This window comes from Macaca fascicularis, chromosome 13, assembly GCF_037993035.2.
Source record: "Macaca fascicularis isolate 582-1 chromosome 13, T2T-MFA8v1.1".
Classification (NCBI taxonomy): Eukaryota; Metazoa; Chordata; class Mammalia; order Primates; family Cercopithecidae; genus Macaca; species Macaca fascicularis.
The window spans coordinates 47611570-47632614 of record NC_088387.1 but is presented as its reverse complement, the minus strand read 5'-3'; the positions used below and the strand labels follow the sequence as shown (position 1 = coordinate 47632614).

General features: G+C 43.2%; 1 protein-coding gene across 8 annotated transcripts in view; it reads right to left on the bottom strand.

The window, feature by feature from the left end:
• SLC4A5 (solute carrier family 4 member 5) overlaps positions 1-7690 on the bottom strand; it is a 111606-nt gene extending 103916 nt beyond the window's left edge. For 2 of the 8 annotated variants that reach the window (XM_074011461.1, XM_005575561.4), the window contains exons 1-2: positions 7551-7690; positions 1355-1524 (exon numbers count right to left, since the gene is read on the bottom strand). In XM_074011461.1, the coding sequence (XP_073867562.1) occupies positions 1355-1481 (127 nt within the window). In that variant the 5' untranslated portion in view covers positions 1482-1524; positions 7551-7690. Of the gene's footprint in view, positions 1-42; positions 183-1354; positions 1525-4771; positions 4947-7550 lie in introns of those variants that run through there. The other 6 variants (XM_074011460.1, XM_074011464.1, XM_015433531.3 and 3 more) reach the window with 4 other exon arrangements.
• Positions 7691-21045: the final 13355 nt, after the last annotated feature.

Genomic DNA, 21045 nt, shown 5'->3' with positions numbered 1-21045 from the left:
GAATAGGGGCATTTTCAGACATAAACTATCTCAAAAATTTACCTTCGATGCACCTTTATTTCAGGAAGTGATTGAAGGAGGAACTCTAACAAGATGAAGGACTTGCACTAAGAAAGAAATTAAGTCTGGAAAACGGGATTCACCACAAAAGATGGGCAAAGAAAAGTCGCCGGAGAAGAACCCTGCAACAGTCCAGAGAGCAACAGGCACATTTTAGAGCAGGCACTGGACAGGATGTCCTCAGGAAAAAACTTGGTTCTGAAAAATGGTCTTGATGTGTTTGACTATTACGAGAGGATACAAAAAGCTTGTCAAGAATAGTCACAGAAAGGAAAAGTAATCATGGTACACTATACTCAACTGTGGGCAATATTTACACAGTCATAATAAATCAAGTGAGTGTTAATTTCCCTGAAAATAGCAATAGAAACAGGGTTGATATTCCACCGACATGCATTGGTATGGCTGCTGTTTATGGTTGGTGTCCATTTTTAGTGATCAGGTATTCATTTTGGTTGGTCAACATCAGTACCATGTTGGTTGTTAAATATTTTGAACATCATCACTGGATGTAACTATTTGGAGAGTATAAAACACCTGTGGAGAATGCTGCTAGCTACTTCCCTGATGCCCATTGCCCTTGCTGCTCTGACTTTCTGACTTCTGCTCCAGCCACAGTAGCACTATGGCCAACTAAAAAGAATCACTTCCCTCAGATGCTCTTCAGCTCTCTCTGGCTGAAGAGCTGCAGGAGAAAGAACTTGAGGAAGGAGTCCCTTCCTAGATAAAGCATTTTCAGAAGAAAGCCCCTTCACTTTTCCTTTTTCTTCCTTGCTGGATAGAGCTGCCAAGTTTAGCAAATAAAACTAGTTTGCTCAGTTACATTTGAATTTCAGATAACAACAAATAACTTTGAGTGTATGTTTGGTACAATATTTGGGATATACTTCCACTAAAAATTACTTGTTGACAAAGGTGACCTAGATGTGGTTACTGAAAACCATACCTGGGTCATATGACAAAGGACTCTAGGAAAGTAAGTTTTTACTGGAAAAAAATAAAATTGAGTCTGTCAGTAAGGGAAAAAGGGAGAATGGGCATTGGGTAGTTATCTAGCATGTCTGCTACACTGCCCAACATCCATTCCCTCTTCTTCTTGCCTATTTACAAAACTCCATTTTGTTCAGGTAGAGACACAGGGCCCTTGATTGCCAGCAGTCACCTTCCCTAGGCTCAGGCATGAGTTGGGATCTATATAAACCATTAATGGTAATCTGGTTGCCCTTAGCCAGTCACTGACTTTAGGAGTAGTCATGTGACACTATTCTAGCCGATGAGATTTAGGTAGAAGTACCTTGGGTAAGACTTCCAGGAAAGCTTTTATTTTCCTGATTGAAAGTGACACAGTTGGAATGCATAGTTTGTCCTTTACCCTCCTCCTTTCTTGCACGGACCTTGAGACTTTGAGATAAAGCAGCCATCTTGCAACAATGAGGTGACAGGTATGAAGATCAAAGGCACAGGCTAAGGACAAAGCAGAAGGATAAGACAAATCTGGGTTCCTGAGAATATCACTGAGCTCTGGAGTGCTTATCCCTGGATTTCCTGTTACCTGAAAAAAAAAAAAACTCTATATTTAAACTGCTAGCTAAGTTTTATGTTACTTTTAGCTGAGGCCTTCCTAACTGACACATAATGGATAACTATGGACAGTTCAAATGAATGAACTAGATTTTTATGTATTAACATGTCTAAATCTCAAAAACATAATGAGAAAAACAAAGTTGTAAAACAAAATGATATTATTTACATAAAACTTTCAAACAAACAAAACACTACCAATACTGATTATAGTTACATTTATAAGTAATAAAATCATAAAATTATGCAGAGGAATGATACACACCAACTTCAGGTTACTTCTGGGGAGGGATAAAGTTAATGATGCTTGATGATCTTTGGTATTTTGGATAGATTATACATATACATGTAGGTATGAAACAAATATGATAAAATGTTAACATCTGTTAATTTTGGACAGTAATATATCAATATCTGTCATATTGTACACATTTGAGGTATTTTATTATTAAATTTTTTAAATTACTTTTTAAAATAACTAAGAGGTCTCCCCAACACTATGAGATAATAGTCTCACGCAAAATGGGTCAACTGAGGACTCTGCACAAAAAATGACTGGGAAAAAAACTCCCCACACTTTGCTAGATCATTATGAAATTTTAGAACAGTGACTATGAAGAAAAGAAAGATCCTAAAAACTTGTAGAGTGAAACAATCAGAAACAGGTCACCTGTCAATGAATAGAAAAGCAGAAGACTCCTCCTCAGCAAGTTGAATAAGAGAAGATAATGGGCAGGGTGCGGTGTCTCACGCCTGTAATCCCAGCACTTTGGGAGGCTGAGGCAGGTGGATCACCTGAGGTCAGGAGTTCAAGACCAGCCTGGCCAACATGGTGAAACCCCGTCTCTATTAAAAATACAAAACTTAGCTGGGTGTGGTGGCACATGCCTGAGATCCCAGCTAATTAGGAGGCTGAGACACGAGAATTGTTTGAACCCAGGAGGTGGAGGTTGCAGTGAGCTGAGATTGTGCCACTGCACTCCACCTGGGTGACAGAGTGAGACTTTGTCTCAAAAAAAAAAAAAAAAAAAGAGACAGAAGAGAATGATAGAGCAAAACCACCCCAAATCCAAGGGAGAATGATTTCCAACCTAACATTCTCCACCCAGTCAAACTGCCAGTTCAGAGTAAGGGTAAAAGACATTTTCAGACACGTAAAAAATTATTTTACTTCTCTTTCATAACTTCCTAGGAAGTTCTTTAAAAAAGTTACCCATCATTAATCAAGAAGGGGAAGACAATGATATGCAGGAGAGAGTGGATGGAATCAGAATAATGAAGAGCAGTCCCCAGATGACAGCCGTGTCCTCAAAAATCAATCAGTCCTCAAAAGAACTAGAAAATGAGGCTTCGGAAGGAGCCGCCCAGGGGAAAAAATGAAATGTAAAAGATTTGATACACTCTTGGAGATTTTGGAACAACTCAAGAAAGTGACAGAAAATGCAAAGAAAAAAGATAGCAATTAGAAATACCAGGGAAAAATTAAAACTCTGCAAGGAATAAAATGTGATCATGGCATGTAATCATGAGTATAAACACTGCTTTTTGAATGAATTAAAAATTGTGATGATATTCTACACTGGGAGGATAAAAAATAGATGTCTGTGGTTGTAAGTTAAATATTCACTTGTAAGTGGCTAATATCTAACTTCAATAAATAGCAGGAATAATTACTACTATCATTATTATTAAAAGGCAGCCAACAAAAAAAGCTAAAAGAATTCCTAGTGGTTATCTTTGGGAAATGGAACTGTGACATATGGAGGAAGCTGGAATGGAGTTCTATTGCTTTTTATGGAAAGCTCTTACATGTGTTAATTTATTTTTAAATTATAGCTTTTTTATTTTAAACATTTTAAAGTAAATAATTTAATATGCCATGTGTTCCTACTTTATGTGATAATCGTATACTTGAAAATTAATGGTTAAATCTATTTATTCAAAGTGAATCATGTTTAAAATACTTAGCAGAATTACACAACAAAGAACCCTTTAAGGCAGTGGTTCTCAAACTTGAGCGTGCATCGTAATACCTAGAAGGCTGCTTTCTGTTTGTTTTCTTAGAGTTGGGGTCTCGCTTTGTCACCCAGCCTGGAGTTCAATGGCGCAATCACAGCTTACTGCAGCCACCAACCTCAAGCAATCCTTCCATCTCAATCTCCAAAGTAGCTGGGATTACACATGTGAGCAGCTCCAGAAAGCTTGTTAAAATAGATTGCTGGGTCTCATCCCCAGAGTGCCTGATTCCATAGCTCTAGGTTGGGGCCTGGAAATGTACATTTCCAACAAGTTCCCAGTTGCTGCTGCTGATGCTGACCCAAGGACCACATTTAAAACCTCTATTTTAAGGAAGTAACTCCCCATTTATATTTTTTATTAAATTGGGTCAGTTGGTGATTTTTAAAAAGCTGATATCTTCCTACTCCAGTATGGTGTGAAGAGTACAGAGAAGGTGAGTAACAGATTTCTTTTCCTATAGAAAACCATCTTCAAATGTCTTAGTGGGTGACTCCATGTCTCTCCAAGCCTCCACAGGAAAGACCATGTGACCCAGCCTGGTCAAACACACCCCATTCCAGCCACAGAGATTGGTTCCGGAATGATCCCATGTCCTTAACTGGGCCAATCAGAATTCTTCCCAGGACATTTCTGCTTGATTCATCCAAAAACTCTGCTCATTCTGGCACTGCTAAGCTGATAAGCTTGGAAGTTACTATTTTGCCTGTCACATGGAGAGAAGCATTCAAGAAAAGTAGAGAAACAGAGTCCAGATAACACTGTGACTCCCTGAATCAGTTAATTTTGAACTGTCCTTCTCAGTTGTGTTGAGCTGTTAAATTCATTTTATTTTTTCTCGTGTTTGAGTTGGGTTTCTCATGTTTGCAATCACAAGTGCCTGACTAATGAAAATGAAATAGAGCTTTCCAACATGTTTTTAAAATGTGTTATTTCCTATTTGAAGTACTATGGATTCTCAGATTGGAAAACAAATGAAAGTTTGTTGGAAAAACAATGAAATGCCTGATTGTCACTGACAAATGACAATACATATGCAAACATAGATGAGAACTCTACAAACTACAGAAGTATGGAGCTATAATGTAGCTATAATATTTTGGTAGATGCATACCTTCCAGTTCTGGACTAGCTGAGACCATTCCTGCCTCATCTCCTCTGTGCCAGGTCCCAACTTCTCACAACTTGAGAGAAGCTCCCTCCCAGGGATATGCAGAAGTAGGAGAAGAACCCAAACTCCCTGACATGATCTTCAAAGGAGTCCATCCACCTGAAGCTGAGTGTTGGCCCTGGGGAAGTGTTTGGATTAGCTCTGCTCTGATTGGCAACTATACTGCCCACTATAAAAGTCCCAACCTAATTCATGAAACAGAATTTCTACCTCCAGCATTTCATATAATGTGTATTCGTTGAATGTCGGGTATTTTGCTTTCATCATCTTACTTAATTCTCACTATAATTTAGTAAGATATATAATTTTCACCCCCATTTTATAGATGAGTAAATGAAGACTAAGAGTTAAGTGATTTGTCCTGGATCAAAGAACCAGCCATGGTGGAGCCAGGGTTCAAACTGGATTCTTTTTGATTCCCAAACCTAAGGAAAGAAGAAAGAAGAAAGGGAGGGGAGGGGAAGGGAGGGGAAAGGGGAAGGGGAAGGGGAAAGGGAAAGGGAAGGGGAGAAGAAGGAAAGGGAAGGGAAGGGAAGGGAGGGGAGGAGGAAGGAAGGAGGAGGAAGGGAGAAAGAAGGAGAGAGAGAGGAAAGAGAGGTAAAGATGTGAGAAACAGAGGGGGCCTGGTATGGGTTACTGACAGTCTTCCACTTCTGGGTTCCAGGCCCTTCCTGAGGCCTGGCTGAACTCCTGTCCACAAGACTTCCCTGGTATTATAATAAATCCCTCCTTGGCAAAAAGGAATTTGATGTTTAAAAAAATAAACATTTTTTTAAAACCCTCTTTTCTCTTCAACTAGCTTCAGCTGATTTGATTTACTTGTATCCAAAAAGTACTAACCAGTACCATCATCCACTACAATATCTTGCCAAAGGAATTGTGCTAGCAACACATCAACCTCTGGCATGCAGCAAATGAGAGGACTTGTAACACTAGTCCCTACCCTGCCCAACTAGCTGTTACTCCCCCATCCATCTTTAGATCATAGATCGCCTTGGCATTCAGCACGCCTTTACAGTGAGGGAACAAAATTCTCTTCTGTCCTGAGTCAAAAGTCACCTTCCATTTCATTGCCCCTACCACTAGCCTGGAATCACATCTGGGATCCCTGAGAATCCAAAACCCTACTGACCAAATCAACACCTGGGCCGGGCGCAGTGGCTCACGCCTGTAATCCCAGCACTTTGGGAGGCCGAGGCGGGAAGATAACAAGGTCAGGAGTTCGAGACCATCCTGGCCAACATGGTGAAACCCCGTCTCTACTAAAAATACAAAAATTAGCTGGGTGTGGTGGTGCATGCCTGTAATCCTAGCTACTCGGGAGGCTGAGGCAGGGCAATTGCTTGACCCCAGGAGGCAGAGGTTGCAGTGAGCCGACATGGCACCACTGCACTCAAAAACAAAAACAACAAACAAACAAACAAAACAATACTTTAAGCCTGTAAGGCCAAGGATCAGAGTGCTACCCTAGGAAACAGACACACAGGGGTCCCTGCCCAAGCAGCCTGCATGTCCAAAGCAGCAAGGAGGTGGTGACACAGCTAGCTTTAAAGATGTATGACACATTTTAGCCATCAGAACCCTTTTGATAGAATCATCTGGTGTTTAGGTGCCCACCCTTTCCCTATCCACAAGGGCACATCAATTCAATCCAACAAATCCTTATTGAGTATCCACTTTGTTCCAGATATTTGCACTAGACACTGGGAACAGAACAAAATAGTTGAATTACTAGGGAAGAAGGGTAAAGCATAGTAATGAATCCTTAAGATTAGACGTCCATGTCTCTGGGAAAAACGATAACTAGTAAAAAGGTTGTGCCACATATTCACGGGCCAGATTTTGGGGAGCTTTTCTTTCCACCCCATATTTTAAGCCACTTGACCTTGATATCTAAGAACTCTAGACCAGCCAACATGGTGTCTGGTACACCCCTCTGAGAGCCCAAAGTATTTCAGAAAAGGACTTCCCCAAGGGCTTATCTGGGATTATTTTGTGAACTGAATCGACAAGAATGACACGGGGTCATGCTGGGCTTTAGAAAGCTAAGCTAGAAGCCAGAGAAAGGCTACCCTCTCAACCCGTAGCTTGTCCATTGCCTCGGGGCCCTGCAGACTGAAACACCCACGCATGCTCCAGGAGAGAAAGGACAAAACAAACAAATATCCCTAAGAAAACTAGCAGTGGCAAAACCAGGTACCGTATCCAAAACCTAAAACCAAAAATGTGTAATGAAAGGAAACTAGCCATTATTCTGTTTCTATCCTGAGATGTTACATTAGCAGACATAATTTATTTTCCCATGGTTTTCTGGGAAAGAGGTAAGTCTCAGGGTTTTTGCTACTTCATAAATATTTCAGCCAGTCTAACACATTTGACAAAGACAACAGAAATTTACGTGCCTAGAAGAGAAAGATTCAGTTCATTAGATGAGAACAAGATAGAACTAACTCACCACGGTGTCAGACAGAACAGGTCTTCTGTCATTTCTGTTAATTTGGAGTGGTTTTGCACCCAAAAACCTCAAGGCACCAGGGTGACAAAAACAGAAAATCAAATATTCTATACTCATTTGGAAGATTTGCCCAGCTTTTCTGGTATTCTCCTCTTCAGTGTGTGTGAAGCTTACTCTTAAATACTCTGTGTTCATGCTATAAAGCACATTTTCCCTTATCTGCATAGCTCTGTCTACTTTCTCTGAAGCTTCCAGCTGCAAACTTACCTTTGTGTTCTTAGCTCTGGAAACCAGGATCCAAATCCCACGGAGGCCAGAACCACTTGCTCTGTTCCTGTTGGGTGGCAAGAAGGGCTTTCTGTGGTTTCCAGGCTGAACAGTATTTGGGGCATTGGAGATTGACTTCTGAGGCTCAGTGGCAGCCAGCCATGTGACCAAGGTTGGGGGAGGGACGCTCCTGCAGGGTCAGGGATGGATGCCTGGTTGACTGACAGACCAAGGTATAGCAGGGTCTGAATAGAGCTGGCCATGATCAAAGGCAGATGCCTTTGCTCTAAATTTCTTCTTGAATTTTAACTTGGTGATCTTTTTATGGCAGTGGTATACTCCAGCCTTGGTTCTGAAATGCTATTTTATCTCCCTGCATAGTTTTTAACCCAGATTCTTTTTGGATTCTGTCTTGGAGGGATGTTAGAGCTAGAAGAGAACTTGGAGAATCCAGTCCTATCTCAAGGTTGCCCATTTTATACAATGAAAAATTGGGGCCCAGAGAGGGGCAGTGGCATTTCCAGGAACCTATAGAGATGTGGGTCTGTTGTTAGGTACTGGGATGACCCCACTTGGCTCAAAATTACAGCTCACTTGAATGTCTCCAACTTTTATATTGTTAGAGCTTTGAGGACTGCTGAGATGTCGATAAAGGATCTTTTTACATTGCAAGTACCTAAATATTCAGCTGTCAGATTAGGGCATGACTTGGAAATAGTGGCAGTCTGCACTTGTGGTCAATGAGTTTATATAAACATGTGTACTTATTTTTAGGTATCTCTAACTCAATCTTTGTAAAATGCTCCAAGGTGATCTTTTTAGAGGGATCAGGTGACACCAAAAGCTAGAGACATTTTTTTTCTTTAACCTCAAAGACCTTGAAGACCTCTCTAGACTACAGCCATGCAGGTAGCCTCCTAGTTCACACCTGTCTCTCCAGCCAAAAGGATGGCTGCTGGCTCTCTGCTGACAAAAGAAGAAGTGGTAGGAATGATGGAGAAAATGATAGAGGCAGAGTGTTGGTTGTAGAAGTAGCAGTAAAATGGTGGCAAAGTAGATGAAGGTGTGAAGTGTAGATGAAGTTGTGAAGTACAGATACAGGTGATGAGGTATAAATGGAGATGTGGGGTATAGATGGAGGTGTGAGGTATAGATGGAGGTAATGAGATGTAGATAAAGATGATAAATTGGCTGGGCGTAGTGGCTCACGCCTGTAATCCCAGCACTTTGGGAGGGTGAGGCAGGCAGATCACCTGAGGTCAGGAGTTTGAGACCAGCCTGACCAACATGGAGAAATCCCATCTCTACTAAAAATACAAAATTAGCCAGGTGTGATAGTACATGCCTGTAATCCCAGCTACTCAGGAGGCTAAGGCAGGAGAATCGCTTGAACCTGGGAGGTGGAAGTTGCAGTGAGCCAAGATCATGCCATTGCACTCCAGCCTGGGCAACAAGAGTGAAACTCCATCTCAAAAAAAAAAAAAAAAAAAAAAAGGTAAGTTGTAGATGGAGGTGAGGAGATGTAGACAGATAGATAGATGGTGAGGTGTAGATGGAAGTGTGAGGTGTAGATGGAGGTGTTGAGGTATAGATGTTAGTGTAAGGTGTAGATAGAGATGGTGAGGTATTAAAAAAAAATTAGCTGGCGTAGTGGCACGTGCCTATAATCCCAGCTACTCGGGAGGCTGAGGCAGGAGAATTGCTTGAACCCAGGAGGCAGAGGTTGCAGCGAGCCAAGATCGTGCCACTGCACTCCAGCCCAGGCAACAGGGCAAGACTCCATCGAAAAAAAAAAAAAAAAAAAAGATGGTGAGGTGTAGATGGAGGTGGTGTGACATGTAAATGGAGGTGTGAGGTGTAGATGGAGACGATGAGGTGTGAGGTGTAGACAGAGATGATGAGGTGTATGTAGAGAGAGGTGGTGAGGTGAATATGGTGGTTTGAGGTGTAGATGGAGGTTCTGAGGTATAGATGGTGGTGTAAGGTGTAGATGGAGGTGGTGACGTGTATATGGAAGGGATCAGATGTAGATGGAGGTATGAGGTGTAGATGGGGTGTGAAGTGTAGCTGGAAATGTGATATGTGAATGGAGGTGGTGAGGTGTACATGGAAGTGATGAGATGTAGAGGGAGGTAGTAAGTTGTAAACAGAGGCATGAGGTGGAGATGGAGATGGTGAGGTAGTATATGGTGGTGTGAGGTATAGATGAAGGTGTGAGGTATAGATGGAGGTATGAGGTATACATGGGGGTGGTGAGGTACAGACAAGGGTGGTGAGGTGTAGATGGTGATGGTAAGGTCTAGATGGAGGTGGTGCGGTCTAGATGGAGGTGTGTGGTGTAGGTGTAGGTGGTGAGATATAGGTGAGGGTGGTGAGGTGTAGATGGTAGTGGTGAGGTGTAGATGGTGGTCATGAGGTGTAGATGGAAGTGCTGATGTCTAGATGGAGGTGGTGAGGTCTAGATGGAGGTGTGTGGTATAGATGTAGGTGATGAGGTATAGGTGAGGGTGATGAGGTGTAGATGGTGATGGTGAGGTCTAGATAGAGGTGATGAGGTCTAGATGGGGGTAGTGAGGTCTAGATGGAGGTGTATGGTGTAGGTGTAGATGGTGGTGGTGAGGTCTAGATGGAGGTGTGTTGTTTAGGTGTAGGTGGTGAGGTATAGGTGAGGTAGTGGGGTATAGATGGTGGTGGTGAAGTCTAGATAGTGGTGGTGAGGTCTATATGGAGGTGGTGAGGTCTAGATGGAGGTGTGCAGTTTAGGTGTAGTTGGTAAGGTATAGGTGAGGGTGGTGAGGTCTAGATGGTGGTGGTGAGGTCTAAATGGAGGTGTATGGTGTAGGTGTAGGTTGTAAGGTATAGGTGAGGTTGGTGAGGTCTAGATGGTGGTGGTGAGGTCTAGATGAAAGAGGTGATGTCTAGATGGAGGTGGTGAAGCCTAGATGGAGGTGTGTGGTTTAGGTGTAGGTGGTGAGGTATAGGTGAGAGTGATGAGGTCTAGATGGTGGTGGCGGTGAGATCTAGATGGAGGTGGTGAGGTCTAGTTGGAGGTGTGCGGTTTAGGTGTAGGTAGTGAGATACAGGTGAGGGTGGTGAAGTGTAGATGGAGGTGGTGATGTCTAGATGGAGGTGACGAAGTCTAGATGGAGGTGTGTGGTATAGGTGTAGGTGGTGAGGTACAGGTGAAGGTAGTGATGCCTAGATGGTGGTGAGGTCTAGATGAAGGTGTGTGGTTTAGGTGTAGGTGGTGAGGTATAGGTGAGGGTGGTGAGGTCTAGATGGTAGTGGTGAGGTATAGATGGAGGTGGTGAAGTCTAGATGGAGGTGGTGAGGTCTAGATGGGGGTGCATTCTGTAGGTGTAGGTGGTGAGGTATAGGTGAGGGTGGTGAGGTGTAGATAGTAGTGATGAGGTGTAAATGGTAGTGGTGAGGTCTAGATGGAGGTTATGGTATAGGTGGAGGTGGTGAGGTACAGATGAGGGTGGTGAGGTCTAGATGGCAGTGTTGAGGTCTAGCTGGAGGTGGTGAGGTCTAGATGGAGGCGGTGAGGTATAGACGGAGGTGGTGAGGTCTAGATGGAGGTGTATGATGTAGGTGTAGGTGGTGAGGTATAGGTGAGGGTGGTGAGGTGTAGATGATGGTGGTGAGGTCTAGATGCAGGTGTGTGGTTTAGGTGTAGGTAGTGAGGTATAGGTGAGGGTGGTGGGGTGTAGATGGTGGTGGTGATGGTGGTGGTGAGGTCTAGATGGAGGTGGTGAGGTCTAGATGGTGGTGAGGTCTAGATGGAGGTGTGTGGTTTAGGTGTAGGTGGTGAGGTATAGGCGAGGGTGGTGAGCTCTAGATGGTGGTGGTGAGGTCTAGATGGAGGTGGTAATGTCTAGATGGAGGTGGTGAGGTCTAGATGGAGGTGTGTGGTTTAGATGTAGGTGGTGAGGTATAGGTGAGGGTGGTGAGGTGTAGATGGTAGTGGTGAAGTGTGGATGAGGGTGTGATGTGTAGATAGAGGTGGCAAGGTGTAGATTGGGGATGTGAGGCAGTGATAGTGATGAAGGAAGGAGTTAGAAGTCCTTGTGCATGATGGAATAGAAGATTCTTGTTGCTATTATGCTGATAAATGTGGAAGAGCCTGTCCTCCTTTGATTACACATGTGAAATGGTGAAACTTCACCATTAGAAGTATGGAGGACCTTATTCTTTCAGAGCCATGGTACCTTTGGGAAATAACTTCACCTCTCTGGGCCTCAGTGTTCTTGGAGCAGAGGTTGCTCTATTAAATGGCATTTGTTAGGGGGAAACCTACCTCTCCCACTCCAAGCACTTTTGCCTCATCTTATAAAGTGGGAACTTCTGTCCTTGCTGCAGCCTTGAGAAAAGTACTCTCCACTTACTGCTCTACCTCCTAACTCATGGTATCTAGCAGAGGATAAGTGGTTCATGTGCTTGGAGAACTGAAACACATAAAATGGGCATATGTCATGATTCAGGTTCTTCTGGGTTTTCTCCTTTTGGGAACAGCCCCCCCAGAGAAGGCCTGTGCTTCCCTCCTCTCCTCTTCTTTTCATGGTAAGCTTTCTAGGGTAGGTTCTTGCCTTGTGGGATAGAGGAGTCTTCCAGTTCTGGGTAGGTAAGTTTCATTTTGAGGGAAAGAATTAGGAAGCCCAATTGTACATTCAAAACTACATTCTCCAATCAGCTTTAGCTGTCATAAATTTATTTTAAGTCCCAGCTGCTTGACTTCTATATCTTATTTCTCATTTGATTCCAAGGACAGAGGGGTTGTGAACAAGTATCATTCTCAAAGTCCAGCACTGAAGAATTAATAAAAGAGCCCACTTAGACTGGGTTGGACTCAAGGATCTCTTAAGTTTCTTTCAAGCTCTACTGCCCTATGATTCTATGTGTCTAAATGAACTTATCGCTGAAGCAAAATAAATATATATTGATAGTTCTGGGTCAGATGTTGGGATTCTTAAAGGATAACTTCCCAAGCTCTGACTCCCTTCTTTCCTGCTTTTCAACTGGATGAAGACCTCTGATCTTCAAGCATCTTCCTCTTCTCCCCATATACCAGCTCCTCATGGCTTCATTTACTTTCCCTTCCGGTCTGGACATCATAATGAATCCTTTCCTCTCTTCTCTCATTGATACCCATAACCTCTTATTCCTGCCCTGCCAATCTCTTGGGCAAAATCAGACCATTCATTAACTTCTTCCTCCTGCACTAAGTTCTCTTTTGTCTCTGGAGAAAGCCTGTCTTGTGGGAGAGAACAAAGCCAATACACAGAATGGCAGAGGGGTGTCCATTTGTGTGTGTGTGCATGTATGTGCATGAAAGAGAGAGAGAGAGGAGGAGGGAGAGAAAGACCTAGTCCTGTGATGTGTATGGCCAACTTCATCCCTGCCCTTCCCTGTGGTTTAGTTTTGTGAGCCAAAAAATGTTGAGAGAAGATATGGCTACCCCTTTTCTCTCTGCTCCCTGTCCTCTGGCCTCCTTCCATGTTACAGCCAAGGACATGCCAAGCCACCCACTCAGCTGTGGCACTGGAGTAAATGCTTGGGGGATACTGTCAATTCTTCCTCACCACCAGAGTGGTAACAGCTGAGGCTCATGCACTGGTCTTGCGGAAAGGGAAAGAACTGGCCCCAGTGGTCCTCAGTCATGTGTGTCTTCCTCTGGGAACATCTGGCAATGTCTGGATCTATTTTGGTTACACTGGAGGGAAGGTCACTACTGGAGGGAGGGTACTTCTGGCCTCTAGTGGGTAGTGGCCAGAAATGCTGCTACTATCCTACAAGGATGGCCCCCACAACAAAAACATTATCTGACCCCAACTATCAATGGTGCCATGGTCAAGAAATCCTGGATCAGGGCATGCAGTCTCTGGTTCTAGGCTCTCACTCAGGCAAAAGGAGCACTCAACACAGGCCCACCTCACTCGCTAGGGATCTGCCAGGAGAGGGAGCTAAAGATTCTTAGTACAGTTGGCCCTCTATATCCATAGATTCCTAATCCAAGGAGTCAACCAACAGCAGATCAAAAATATTTGAAAAACTAAAAATAAATAACAATACAACAATAAAAATAATACAAATACTCCCAAAATACAGTATAAAAAACTATTTACATAGCATTTACATTGTATTCGGTATTAGAAGTAATCTAGAGATGATTTAAGATAAACAGAGGAGGCCGGGCGTGGTGGCTCACGCCTGTAATCTCAGCACTTTGGGAGGCCGAGGTGGGCGGATCACAAGGTCAGGAGATTGAGACTATCCTAGCTAACATGGTGAAACCCCGTCTCTACTAAAAATACAAAAAAAAATTAGCCGGGCATGGTGGCACACGCCTATAGACCCAGCTACTCGGAAGGCTGAGGCAGGAGAATGGTGTGAACCCAGGAGGCGGAGCTTGCAGTGAGCCGAGATCGTGCCACTGCACTCCAGTCTGGGCGACAGAATAAGACTCCGTCTTAAAAAAAAAAAAAGATAAACAGAGGATTGTGTAGGTCACATTTTATGTGAAGGACTTGAGCATCCTCAGATTATGGTATCTGTGGGTGGTCCTGGCACCAATCCCTTGTAGATGCTGAGGGATGACTGTTTGACCTCTGTGCCTCCATTTTCTTCAGATACCTGGTGGAAGCTGATGACTGCTCACTGGGATGGATTCCCTTCCATCTCCTGGCTAAATGCCATCTGAACCCCACCTGGGTTTGACATCTGGAAGTATTTAGGTAGGTCTGACCTAGGACCATGCATGGGGGCAAATTCTGTGAAGAAAATAGCAGCTTCCTACCCTGGAGAGACCTGCGCGGCTTAGGCCCTTGTTAGTGGGACTGAGGATTAATTTGGGAGCCCTGGCAGGCTCATCTAGAACCTTTACCCACAAGAAGTTCCCCACAGGCTGGGCAAGACTCACCACAGTATGTGCAATTTTTGGCTTCCAGATTGTTTGTGCCAAGTTTTGGCAGGTGGTACAATATTGGCTGCCCCAGATTCTTGTCTGCTTTAGCTGCTTTTGAACCGTGTCCAGGGTTGAGAATGGAACATACTGTGATGGTGTCAGCACTCTGCAGGAAGGTGAAAAAAGGTGAGGGATATGTTAAAGAGAAGCTGAGACACTGTAAGAGGCCAAACCCAGGTGATGCTGTGGAGGAGTTCTCTTTCTTCACCATCCCTATCTACTTCCCAATTGCTGCTGTGGCCTATGGACTCAGCTCACTCTACAGCAGCCACGATGCAAGTCTTGCTGTTCTTCTAACACTCCAGGCTCATTTCCACCTCAGGACCTTTGCACTTACTGTTTTCCCAATCTTCAGCCTGACTTGTTCCCTCATGTATTCAACTCTTTGGTCAAATGCTATCTACCCAAGAACACCTTCCCTGACTAGCCCATCTAAAATGCCCCTCTCTGGTCCTTAACTCTGCTTTATTTGTCTAAGTGGCATTTCTATTCAAAACCACATTATGTGTTTATTCATTTGTTCACTTTTTCTGTCCTCCTAATATGGCACAAAGTTTATCTGATTCACTGATGTATCTCTGATACCTAGAATAGAGCCTGGCTCATAAATAATTGGGTCTAAATCCTGACTCAACTAACTGTGGGATCTTGGGCAGTTTCTCCTTTTTTTTCCACTGCAATTTCCTCAACTGAAAAAAATTCAAATAATAATTATATCTACCTCAATGGTTATCTGAATCAATGTGAAACCTTAGGTCAATGTCTGGCCCACAGGGAACAGTTAGTATTAACTAATAATATTATTATAATTATTACACCCTCAGGGAGAAGCTCACATGTCTATCCTGAGGAGGAGGGAAGGGGGATGAGCAGTATTCCTAGCCGCTTGCAGGGGCGGAACCGTCTTTGTTGCTTCTCCAGGAACCAAGTCCTGTTCTCCCCTCTCGCCTGCTCTCTGCTGCCCTCTGGAGGCCTGCAGTGGAGTCAGGCAGGGAGTGATTCAGGGACGCCACAGATTATGTATCTCCCACGGAGAAGAATGAGGCACTGCTGGATGACAGTCCCTCTACTTAAGCGACCCAGAGCCCAGGGAAGCATCTTGGGCCTTGGCAGAGCTGCCACTGGAGCCATCATTTGACAAACACAATTGGGAATCATTGAGGCCACAGAGGAAATGTGGGTACCTAGGAACTCATTCTTCAGACAGATCCCCAAAGGGAATCAGAACCAGCATGCAGCCAAGCAAGGGCTGCCCCTTCCTTCCCCTCTCCCCAGGCTGTACTTCCTTATCCAAGGGACAGTTCTCTGATCACCTCAGCCAACCTAAGCTACCCTGGAAAAATACTTCTCACCCTGTGCCCCTGTGCCTCTTGGTCAGAGCGTATGTCACTGGCGGGGCCAAGTGATCTTCATGTCAACCTAAATGAGAGGGCTATGGAAAGACATCCCTCTAGAGACATCTGGGAGCTGATTAACTAACAAGAACATGGAGACACCAGCACTGTGTGATCAAAAGATATAATGGAGGGAAAGATTTCATTTTCAATAAAAACAAAAACCCTAAAACATCTAGAAATAAACTCACCTAGACATGCATGTTTTATATGAGGACACATGGCAAAACTTTGCTAAGAAACATAGAATAAGACATCATATTTCTGGATGGGAAAACTGAATAGGGCAAATATGCTTAAGTTCAGACATTTATATATATTTTAAATACAATTCCAAGGGCATTTTGAAGGAAAATGACCCAAAAAATCATGGCTAAAGTATGAGCTTAGAATTTATTGAGTTTTTACTATGTGCTAGGCTCAGGGCTGAGAGCTTTACATACTTGACCTCAATTAATCCTCACAGCAACCTCAAGAGGTTTCTTTTCTCTCTCTCTCTCTCTCTCTCTCTCTGTTTCTTTCTGAGATAGGATCTCACTCTGTCACCCAGGCTAGAGTGCAGTGGCACTCTCACAGCTCCCTACAGCTTTGACCTTTCAGGCTTAAGCAATTCTCCCGCCTCAGCCTCCCAAATATCTGGGACTATAGGCAGATGCCACACCACACCAGGCTACTTTTTAATTTTTTTTGTAGAGATGAGGTCTCAATATGTTGCCCAGGCTGGTCTCGAACTCCTGGGCTCAAGCAATCCTCCCACCTCAGCCTCCCAAAGTGCTGGGATTACAGGCGTAAGTCACCACGCCTGACTGAGGTCATTATTAATATTTATGAAAGACAGGTTGGGAAAGTGATTAAGAGCAGGAGATCACATGACTTTGGACAAGTTACTTATGACTGTGGGAAGTGGCTTCCTCATCTGGAATGATAGCAGCTATCCCAAAGGTTTATGGTCAGTATTAAATGAGGTAACATACATGAAACATTGAGAACAGTGCTTGGCAAGTAGAAGCACTGACGTGAACTACTATTATCTTCATTTACAGACGAAGAAACTAAAGCTTAGAGAGGATAACATAATTTGTCCAAGTTCACACAGCTGATAACTGGCTGCCCTGGCCTGGGGGATGGGAGTAGGGAGTCTTGCCTACAAGATCTGAAAAATTATAAAATCATAATAGTTAAAACAGGAAGCACATCTTGTATAAGATATTTTTACATGCCTTGCAAGATCATGTTCTGAAATATTAGTCAATGCCTTCTCCAGCCTGATATTCCCTTTACCTCTCTCCCTTCCGTGCCTCAAATAACCAGGCCATTCTATGCTCAGTGCTGCAGGGAACGTGTGTGAAAACAGAAGGAAGAGGTAAGGAGCCTCTTTCCTTAGGGGAATAGAAAAGACTTCTGGCCTAGACCTAGACCAAAGGGTGGGAGAAAATGGTCATGAGAAAGATCAAGGCGTTTCCTGCTCCTCATATCCAAGAAGAATTCCCCAGAGCAAGGACAAGGACCGGAGGGAAGTTGAGAAACATTGACTTTGCTAGGTCCTGGAGGTTGAGGTCCCAATCCCTGCTCCCTGGGCTGAGCCCCACAGAGAAATCAGCATCCTTCACAATCTGTGGATCTGAGAGCAGAGAATAGAATGGCTTCTGGGTGTATCTAGGCCAAGAGGACCCTAGGCAAGCTCCCTGAGGCTGCTTGAAGAGGTGGAGAGAGACTTAGACCTCCACAATAACCTGCAGGCACCAGGACCAGATGGGACAAGGATAGATGACATCAAGGGCAGGACCCTTTGTAGGTCACTGAGGGTCTAGAACCCTGCACTCCACCCCACCCCAAATCCAAAATGGAAACTGCAAAGGAAACTCAGAACTGACTGAGATTAAGGGTCAGCACCTTTTTAAAGAGTGGGGCTCAAGTATAGATGAAGGAGAATTTTATAAACAAACTAATTTTTGTTACACACTTGAGTTTAGGGGCTGAAACTGGTATTCTAAAGGATAGATTTTTAAGAAAATAGTGTTGGGGAAATGCACTGTTTAAAAAATCCATTTAGAAGAGAAGATTGGGCAGTGAACAAAGGCAGCAACTTTAAATCATTTGTGGGGCTCAGCACATATTATTGATCTCTGCTCTGAAATTAAAGGTAATTGTTCCTTAAGATTGAGCTGAATTTGCACCCGATCTGCCTTGGACAGTAATCATCTGCCCCTATTGTCTTGGCTTCATAATTAGTCGTGCTCCTTTCATTCTCAAAAGGGTCCCAGTTTGAGCAGTAAATTAAGTGGTTACTCTGCTTAAGATCTTTAAATGAGAGTGATCCCATGGGTGGGCTGACTCTGATCTAGGTATTGTGAAACAGAAAGTAAGACTTTCCAGGCAGGTGTGGCTGGAGGCCAGTGGGACCTGACGTGGAGCCTCTGGAGGGCAGAGAACCTCAGGTGGATGGGAAAGGAAGGTAAGGTAAAGGGCAGGTGGGGTGTCAAGAGAGGGTCAGGTGCTGGGTAGTTAAGAGGACAGTGGCGAGATCAGAGTGGAATGTTTGAATTTAATATTTCAGAGATGGAGCAGCTAAGGATAATGGTGCGGCCCAGGTTTTGACCATAGGCACAGGAGGGAGAAATGGAGGCAAATGGAGGCCTGATTGTGTTTGGGGACAGGAATTGGGCACTGGGGAGACACATGGATGGGGTTTGTCTCTACTCTTGTATTCTTTTCAAATGTTGAATCTTGTAACTGTATTAACTATTTTAAAAATCTATAAGTAAAATTAAAATGTAAAGGATTCCAGGCTACCTTGTCCATTGATTATTCTAGGTCAACAGTGGAAGCATTTTATTAAGTTTTTAAAACCCCATTATAAAACAAATGGCCTTTAAACATTTGAAAACATGCTCAACTTCATTCATTTAAAGAAAAAGAATGCAAATCTGAGCCACAATGAAATACCATTTTTCACCTTTCAGATTGGCAGATATCAAGAAATTTTTCAACAGTGAGAGAGGAGGGCAACGGGCCCTCATACATCTACTTGCAAGTGAGATGCAGATAAGCACAGCCTTGATGGGGCCGGTTTGGCTGTATTTATATAATTTTAAAATGGACATACCTGGCCAGGTGCAGTGGCTCACGCCTGTAATCCCAGAACTCTGGGAGGCTGAGGCAGGTGGATCACTTGAGGCCAGGAGTTCAAGACCAGCCTGGCCAACATGGTGAAACCCCATCTCTACTAAAAAAATACAAAAGTTAGCCAGGCGTGGTGGCTATAGTCCCAGCTACTTGGGAAGCTGAGTCATAAGAACTGCTTGAACCCATTAGGCAGATGTTGTGGTAAGCCCAGATTGCACCACTATACTCCAGCCTGGGTGACAGAGCAAGACTCTATCTCAAAAGTAAATAAATAAAAATAAATAAATAAATAAAATGGACATATCTTTTGGTAACAGCAACTCTTTATCTGGAAAGTTATCTTACACTCCCACCTGTGGACAAAAACAGAGATGTGGTTTGGGACAGTTACTCACCTCCCTGTGCTTATGTCACAGTTATAGTGAGAATTAAATATGATACATGGGAAGGATTTTAACAAGGGCCTGGCACATGGTAAGCATTGGCACATGGTAAACAAGGGCCTGGCACAGGAAATGCTGGCTGTTATCGTCAGAGCATTGTTCATGGTGGCAAAACATTGGAAACAACCTGAATGTCCATGAATAAAGGACTGATTTTAAAAAAAGAAAGAAAAACAAGTTTTGTCTCTACTTTGGAAAGCCATGAAACTTTTAAATAGAATGAGGATATTCTTTAAATGGTGCTATTGAATGATTTTGTTGGAAGTATTGTTAGGGGAGGGAGAGCATCAGGAAGAATAGCTAATGTCTGCTGGGCTTAATATCTAGGTGACAGCAAACCACCATGGCACACATTTACCTATGTAACAAACCTGCATATCTGGCATATGTACCCCTGAACTTAAAATAAAAGTTGAATAAAAAAATAAAAAGGTTTTTAAATTTTTTAAAAAGAAATATTGTTAAGTAGGAAAAAGGGAAAGTGTAGAAGAGTGCTTATGGCTGTCATCATGCCTGTGTAGAGGGTGCCTATGGGCACGGTATGGTCTCTCCAGGGAAGAGGTCACAGAAACTGGTTACAGTGATGCTTCCTGGAAGGGGAACTTGGAGGTCGGGGCTCAGGGAACTCTATGACTTCTTGTACCTTTTATACTAGTAGTCCACTATGCAGAGGTATTCCCTATTCAAGAACAATTAAATAAATTCCACTTCTGGGTATATACCCGAGCAAACTGAAAGCCAGGATTCAAACAGATAGTTTGAATTATATGCCAATGTGCATATCAGCATTCTTCACAATAGCTAAAAGGTGGAAACAACCTAAGTATTCATCGACAGATGGATAAATAAAATGTGGTTCATACATACAATCATGATTCAGCCTTAAAAAGGAATGAAATTCAGACACATGCTACAACATGAATGAACTTAAGGACATCATGCTAAGTGAAATAAGCCAGACACAAAAGGACAAATACCGTATGAGTCCACTTACAGAAGTATCTAGAATTGTCAGATTTATAGATACAGAAAGTAGATTAATGGCTACCAGGGCCTGGGGCAGTGGGAAATGGGGAGTTAATGTTTAATGGGTACCAAGTTTCAGTCAGTAATGATGAAAAAGTTCTGGAACTGGATGGTGGTGATGGTTGTATTATACAACAATGTGAATATAATTAATGCCACTGAATTGTACATTCAAAAATAGTTAAAATGGTCAATCTTATGCTTATTTTGCCATAAAAGGAAATCATGTAAAGAAAATCAGATAAAGAAATAAAAATATTCCTTTATCACTTTGATTGGAGCTATGTTAAATGTAGATTAATCACAAAGAGCTGTGTTGTATGAGCAACAACAAAGAACAGTCCTATCCAAAAAAGGGCTTTTGTTCTCCAAATTCTAGCATTTAGACCTGCTCTGCTTTGCTGGCTGGCTTTTTGGGAGTTCATGTTTCTGAGCAGGGATGAAAGGCTGAACCAGAACCAGGGGAAGAGGGTAGCTTCATCCAAGATGGAGAAGTGGGCAGGAAAGAGATGATGGGTGGGGGCAGAAGCAGAGAAATTCCC